Here is an 8138-nt window from a genome sequence, read left to right as displayed (position 1 = left end):
AGAGTTTAAATATAGTAGGCCAATGACTTTTAGTTGATATTAAAGCACCGATCATTCCTTTCATCGAAAGGGGGCCCAGCTAGTATATTATAATTATGACTAAAACATACTGAAAAAAACAACCTGTTTCAATATAATGGCTTTCTGCACAAGATTGTCCCCCTCTCCCTATACTACTCACACAAGTTGCACGAAAGCAGAAACCAGGATATAAACACAAGCATTTCACAGGCGCATATATCTTTATTTTGGTCATTCAATCAATTCAGTACGAACTAAAAAAATGCTTACTGTCATTTCATTTTAAAAAAGAAAGACAAGAAAACTAAAGAAAAATCTGAAAACAAAACAAAAAAAACCCCTGTAAATCAAAACCAATCATGCTCAAATGCACTGTCATGTAAGCAACTCTTGGTTCAATCAAATTAAACACAATTACATCGCTCACAACATTACTTCTGTCGAGGCCAGCCACCAGGCTTTGGTGACCCATTATAACAACCGAGAAGCAAATCACATATATACATGTCAGATTATCAGTCTACATCAGTTAAACTCTCGTTCATTTACACACTCGCATCCACCTGTGCACTCACGCCGCACACATATAGGACAGATGAACTGATGTACTAAAAGTGCATAGAGTCGACCTTCTCACCACTGGATTGTGTACATAATATCAGGCCGTGTGCTGACTAAAACATCAGCAATACATCGCAAGAGCTTGTGTAAAACATACATGGATCTCCAGTATGGCGAGCAAACTGCATAACTAACAGAACCCCAATTTTACAGAATACACACAAATGTGGCGCGACGTAGTGGAATCGGGTGCTCGTCAATTTTTGGGCATGTGAAGTAATTGGTATCATCATAAAGCTTGTTCATTTGTCTTGCTTTCGTTGAAAAAACTACACATATTTATCTTGAATAGAAGTCGAGATATTTGCGAATGAATGAGGAGGGGGTCACTTGGTTTCAGAGGTAACATTTTTGAGAAAATGGCTGCCAAAGATGAGTTATTTCCTTAGCCTGAGAGTCCGTGAAAACTTAAAATTACATTTTCTGTGCCTTTAATCAATGTTTTTCCGTAAAACCCACACAGAAATGTGTTCTTTAATTGGCATGAAAGGTGTTCAGCCAAAGAACAAAAATCCGATAAAAATTCACAAACCTGCGGAAAAATGCCAGTTTCTTCACTTTGATTATTGGACAAGCGCCTGATTTCACCATGCTACCTCACAAATATACATTTTCAGCGTTGCAAGCAATCTGCATAACAACAAACAGTGGCCCAATCTTTATGGAGACACAATTAATAATGAAATCCGAGTATCGCAAGTAATCAGGGTATCACACAGTACCCCAGTATTATAGGAGTTCTTTAGAAACCTCCCAACATGTATGGGGCCTTGGTCTTGATATCTTGGCACGGCACAATTTTAAGCCAGCTCGCAGAAGAGTCTGCAGCAAAGGCGGTCACTAGGATTTCAGGTTTAACATTTGGTATGGCATGGGTGTAACGACCTAATAAACAAGGTAAGATTATTTTTGAGGCAGGACCCCTGAATTCAATGTTCATACTTCCCAATACTCCAGTTGGACCTAGCCAAATGGGCGAGAGCCGTAAATACTCCCCAAACAATCCAAACGAAAAAAAAAAATTGTCTTATCTGGAATTTGACCCTGTGTTATCCCCCACTAAACCACAGCATGATAACGATTGAGCTACTTGAACATCCTTAACCCTATCCGTACGCCCTGGGGTCATTTTGTATCCCCGGGGTTGTATTCTTCACCTTTTAGAATACTTCTAGTGCGAAGATCTCTTTGAAACTTTCAATATTTCTCAAAAAGTCATTTTGACAGACTGCTATGCAAAGCGTACGGATCGTAAATTTACTCTTTGGAAAGTGGTGGCAAAGAGCTCATCACGTCGCATGGATACGATAGTAAAACACGACGTACGGATAGGGTTAACATAATCAGTCTTTGACGATTCTCGTAATTCCAACAAGTTGTGTCATAGCTTTAAAATTGTCAAACCATCTCCAATCTTCAAAGGGGCAATCCATTGTGGTCCAAATTCTGAAGAACACTAAAAAAAAAAAAAAAAAAAAAAGAACATCTGGTTTTCAAAGTTACTCAAACTATGTAACTTATCATCGGTACACCTTGCTTGCAATGCACACGCAAACGTAATTCATACAAGTATATATACAAACAGAGGAGATGGTACCAACATCCCAAGGGCTGTGTGCACAAAGGTACAAATCATAAATAAAGCAACCATTCCAGCACATCTGCACATCCTTCGACGACGACTTTCACGCACAGTAACCAACTGTCAGTTAAAAAAAGGAAAACATCACACGAGTTATACTATTCAACATTCTTCTCCACATCATCGAGTTTAAGTCTAGTATTCTCCTCCACCTGAAAAATTACTATAGTACAATCGAGAGAAAAGACGAGAGGTGGAGTGCTTCACTACTCCCTAAATTTCATTACATCATACCTTTAATTTTTATGACAAAATCAATATCTATCAGGCAATTTCTTCAGACTAGCTACATCATGACATCATTTCCTATATATATATGTCCTTCCCCCCATTTCATCAGATAAACGAGCTTCTCATATGAAACATAATGAAATATACATACTCTCAGCTGTGTTTCCTAAACATACTACCAAACTGTTGTTATGTTCTCAAAATCAAAAAGAAAGAATGAGCTAGTTTTAGTAAGGGTTCAAAGGTACCTGCAACACAAAAACGCCATACAAGTGCAGAAGATTAGAAGTGTCACTAGAAAAACATTCAAAGAAAAGGAGGAGAGGAAAGAATGACAGATAGATGTTCGATAGGAAAGAAGGAGCGAACCACACCAGAGCTTCTTAGACCATGTGAATTTACATTAAAACGAAGTGGTTGCTCAGAGATGTGGGGAGAAAGATGTAAGATGACTCATTTTGTGCCATTTACTAAAACAAAACTTTAAAATAGTTACTTTAATACCTCACAAATCGCTACAAGGGGTAAGGGCTGACCGTAAAGGTACACATCTGCCCAAGCCATTTCGCTCCCACATTCAAAGACAGTACAGCTTCAACGAGATGTATACATTGCTAATCCTTATCTTCTCAAAAAATTCCAAAAAGGAGCTTAAACACAACACAGTTGAGTCAATCATGTGATATGCACAGAATTAGCAACTGCAGAGAGCAAACTAACCATATGTGATTCATAGAGACCTAACTCAGGATTTGTTAAATATCAAGATATAATATGTTCAGACAAAAAAAAAAAGTAACCCCTCCCCACACACACACACAAAAAAGCAACACACACAGGCACATAATCATCAAACCCCCACCCCACCAGGGACCCCTGCCCACAAAAACGACCCACTCTATGCACACTTTGGTTGAAAATTGAGCTCCAATACAAGGCTCCATTACCTATTGCACTATAGGAACATGATATAAATATTTTAATAGTATTTTCCCCACAGAAATTTTTAAAAAGTTATTAACAGAGTCGTCCATTCCAAATGAGAATTAATTTTGAACCCCCTTGGGACATACAGCGTAGCAGCCCAATAGGCCATTTCCAGTATCACTCACATGTTCTGCCTCTACTGATTGCCAAATACTTATATGCAGCTGGATGAACTGAGATTAACACAGGGATGTATATTTCTCAAGGACAAGATGTCCTATCCTTTAACTTTAAAGCCAAGAATCAAACTCACAACTCAAGAAGTTCAAGTCCAATACTTAAGGCGGTGGACTATGATAGCTCTAGGTCAGTCACCTCCCAGGACCAGTGAGCTAGCTCAGGAAAAACTGTAAAGACCGGGACACAAAGTCCAGCGCCCCAGAGCTGAAAGGAAAGTGAAAGTTGTCCCTCCTGCCTCCCATCAAACACTTTCTCTGCCCTTCCTCTACCCTCCCATCCTTTTCCACCATATGAATTAAAACATAAAGAACAAAAATCTGCTGTAGAGCATAACAGTCTCAACCCTTATCAAAGACAAGGATCAGCACTACCTTTATCAAAAGAGAATTTCAGACTCCTAGGGTCTGAAAGCTGTTGGTCCAACATCACCACAAAGATTTTTAAAAGAAGTAACGCAAAAGGCTCCAAGCTGAAGATGTTAAGTGGAAGTGTTAGGTATCCCACATAGCAAAACCCACTCTGCCAAAAGAAAGCCATTGTACTGGTAACAGCAAGTTTCATAAAAGGGAATATACATAAAGGGTGAGAACATTCATTTCACCATCATCTGCATCATCTCCTTTTCCAAAATAAAAAAAAATTATAACCACTAACCCCTTGCAGTACACCATTATCATATGAACTCTCTTTGCATAAGAACACGAAACAAATATTTTCTTTTCTTCATACAGCAACAGCCGTTCTGAGTTATCACACAAACCTCCAGCCACAGCACACAGAAACTACTTCATCAAACCCCACAGCCGTTGAGGGGGGAAAAAATTCAGCTTTGGTTTGGACTTAAGGCAGTTTTGCATGACATTTAAAGACGTATTTTGGATGATTAAATATTACAACTCTGCGATTTGGATGAAAAGCATAGTATTTCAAATCAAGGCTAAATTGACTTTTATAAGATTCAATTTAATTAAGTGAAAATGCTCTCATATTTCTAACCTAGTTTGGAATAGATTATATCTCTATACTCGACATATGATATACCATATAAACGTTATAGAAACTAGAAAATTTGAACAGAAAGTATAGCTTAAAAAGTTGGTTTACCAGTTTTTTCAAAACATTATTTTGTTGGTCACTAGGATCTCATTTCAAACGGCAGTATTGACAATGTCTGTGTATAATGCAAATCAATTTGAAAGCAAAAAAAATATATATATCACTAAGGAAGGGGAGAGGGGGAGAAGAGATTGGACGCTCACAGCAGTCAGTCAATGACCTTGACTGTGACCGGAGTACACCACCAGAGATTCCTTACAGAGCCTTCCCCGTCCCGGGCCGAGGAGATAAAACATATACACCTAGCCGTGGAGCATGCGTTAACTGTGGTGGCCAGAGCCTTTCTTTTTGCTGTAGTAGTGCGGGGGACCCTGATCCAAGGTGGAGGACGCGGACGTGCCTGCTCCTCCGCTGTAGCCAGCCACCTCGGACATGCCCATGGCGCCACCGGCGGAAGACGACGCAGAGGAGGAGGAAGAGGGGGAAGAAGAGGTGGACGGGTGGTACACAGAGGGAGGGCCTGTGCTCGGAGCCGCTTTTTTCTTCAGATTATCCAGGTATTCCTGCTGCGACTGCGCCATCACCTGTGCCAGAATATCCTCTTCCGCCCAGTCTGATACACCTGGAAAAATAAAACAAATACAAAATTCAAACACAACCAAAAAATTTTCGCTGCCCACATATTTAGCTATTTTGCGAGTTAGACTGTACTGTCAAGATACAATTTGGAAACATCACATTAACCCTTTCACTGTGTTGCCCAAATCTTATTGGGGGATTTGAGAAGATTGTAAAAAACCCTGAAAAACTTAAAGATGACCCACACATCCACAGACTACCTGCAGACCCTTGAAAAACCTTAACCTCACTAATCCATGACCAACCTATAGGCCCACGAAGAGCTTTTCATAACCCATTCACTAACCCCCAGCAGACTCGTCAGAAACCTTACCATCATCACCCCCGTAACGACCTGCCCTTGACCAACATGTGAAAGTAAAATATAGACCTCCCCATTTGAAACTCATTGACCTAGTGTGCAACATCCAGGGTCACCCTGGGGGTTAGAGCAATATCTTACAGTAACTTGAAAAAGTGAACGATCAGCAGATGGACTCTGAGGTGGATATTGGAGCGGGGAGCGGAGCACGTATGGCAATGCCCGGAGTGCTATGATGTTGTTCCCAGGATCAAGTAATCAAGAAAAAGTGAGCTTTGATTGTCTTGATATGCCAAGATATGGAGGGGAGGGGAAGAGAGGAGAGAAAGGTGGACTTTTCTTTCCTTACACCAAAGAACCACGATGATCCTGCAAGGCAGCGTCTAGGAAAAAAGGAGCAGAGGCAGACCGAAGAAGAGTTGGGAGGACAACATCCAGGAATAGACAGGCCTGGAACTCAAAGACACGCTCAGAAAAGCTGAAGACCGGACGGAATGGAGGAAACTGATGGCCAAATCTCCAAAAGCGCCCTGACAGACATCCAGTCTACGAGATAGGCGAACGTGTGAAGGTGAAGACCAAAGAACCTTATGATCACCCACCTACAAATCACCCATACTTTCGTAAAGAACTTTACCGTAGAAGGCAGGAGGGAGATGGTCCATGATGGACGCCGTCTCATTGAACGCCTGACCCCCTGTTGCTGCGGAGCCCAACTCTCCAGACACCGGAGCCACACTCTGGGGGGGACTGAGGCGAGGAGACTTGGAAGAACCTGTGACAAATGATAGTAACAATAATAATAACTGTAATAACAACTGTAATAATAATAATAATAATAAGTAAATTTATGTAGGCCTACTAATGAGTGCTGAGACTCCTGACTTTAATTTGTCGAGCTCACTTTTTTGACGAATTTTTCTCGTAAAAACGACATGATCACCGATAGTAGTGATAGCGATTTATCACTTTTATAATAAGGAGACCCCCATTCTCGTAACAAAATCTTCAGTTCTTCTCGTCTTGTTTAGAAAACTTTGCCGAAGTTCAGATTGAATTTGAGAGTGTTTTGTGGAATAATTGTTTTAACATTTGAAAATACATGTAGTATTCTCTATTATTTGAGAAAATGAGAAAAGATAGAAATATTTTTAACATTAAAAAAAAAAAGTACATGTATTCTCTCTTCTTTGAGAAAATGCAGTGAAAAGTTGTTAAAAAGAGAGGCAGTCCGTTTAACATTATTATGCATTAGACAACTTCCATTCCTTTTCCTGCTTTGAATATGATGGCCACAAGTCACAAGCATAATTGTTCCACAGAGTTCTTAATATTCAAAGTCAAATGGCCAGCTACACTTCAGAAAAACTGAGTGCTGCCCTAGGGTGTTTCATTTTTTAAAAAATGTAAGTATTACACCCCCATCCACACAATTTAGATCAGTTAGCAGACAGTAGACAGGCTTCTGACCCTGCCGGTCAGGACCAACCTGGGTCGAGAGGGATACAAATACAATATCACAGCAGAAAGGCCGACATACTTAATAAAAATTCGCCCCACCTGGGATTCAAACTCGTGTCTCCTGCATAGGACAGCGAAACGCTTAGCTGCTATACCACAGACACTGGTTGAGTGTTCTTTAATTATGAGAAGCTTGTGAAGTGACTCACTACATACAGTAAAACTACACTTAAGGCACATGTATATTTATAAGAAGTTGATCATTTGATTCAATGCCACCCTCACCCCGAGAAAAAGGAACGAGATACAACGAAACCCAAGCTAATTAGGCCCACCCTCCTTGGAACAATATTCAGCTCCTCTGTAAAGTAACCCGGGTATTGTAAGAGCCACGTCATAACAATACAGCTGAGGTTTTCACAATTTCCGATTCGTAGTGCATCCAAAAGGTACGTGTACTCCCTTGGAAAGCATTTTCTTAGCTCAAAAAAAGTTGACAATCATACAGGAGATAAAGCAGAACCTCTGTATGTACTCTGTCAAAACTCCAACCCTTGGCTTTTCCCTACTACTATCAATATGTGTATAGAGTGAGAGAGAGACCATGACCATCCTTCAGCCATAGGTAAAAGCGAGACAGACAGATACATGTATTATAGCAGAGCGATAGCCTAGTAAAGAAACAGGATCTCTACCACTGACCACCTCCACCCATCTGCTTTTTACTACTATAAATAATCTATTATCTATTTGTGGCGGCCGAATTTTGCTATTCAAAAGGCTTTTTAATGGCTGCATCGATCGACATGCGGTTTTCACCAGAAGATTCTTTAAAATATTCTCCAGAGCATGACGCCCTTGGTTTTTTCAATTTTGAGACGGTTTTGCTGCAAAAAGCTAAATTTCTTTATTTCGCCGATCGCTTTTGTAGGCCGACACTTCTGTCTCTGCAATTTTAGGAAATCCGGAAGTGATATTTCGCAAGGCGCATTTTGTTCT

General features: G+C 40.3%; 2 protein-coding genes across 2 annotated transcripts in view; both read right to left on the bottom strand.

Moving 5' to 3' along the window:
* Window positions 1-8138, bottom strand: part of LOC101860516 (probable E3 ubiquitin-protein ligase makorin-1) — a 23871-nt gene that overhangs the window by 8310 nt on the left and 7423 nt on the right. The gene's annotated exons all lie outside the window — the stretch shown is intronic.
* LOC101860273 (OTU domain-containing protein 5-B) overlaps window positions 3509-8138 on the bottom strand; it is a gene marked incomplete in the record, with an annotated part of 20700 nt that continues 16070 nt past the window's right edge. Inside the window, 2 exon segments of the mRNA XM_013086178.2 lie at window positions 3509-5360; window positions 6316-6453. Coding sequence (XP_012941632.1) covers window positions 5059-5360; window positions 6316-6453 — 440 coding nt within the window.

Source organism: Aplysia californica, unplaced genomic scaffold (genome assembly GCF_000002075.1).
Source record: "Aplysia californica isolate F4 #8 unplaced genomic scaffold, AplCal3.0 scaffold00442, whole genome shotgun sequence".
NCBI classification, from domain to species: Eukaryota; Metazoa; Mollusca; class Gastropoda; order Aplysiida; family Aplysiidae; genus Aplysia; species Aplysia californica.
The sequence above is the reverse complement of the archived record's forward strand: the minus strand, read 5'-3'. Positions and strand labels throughout refer to the sequence as shown.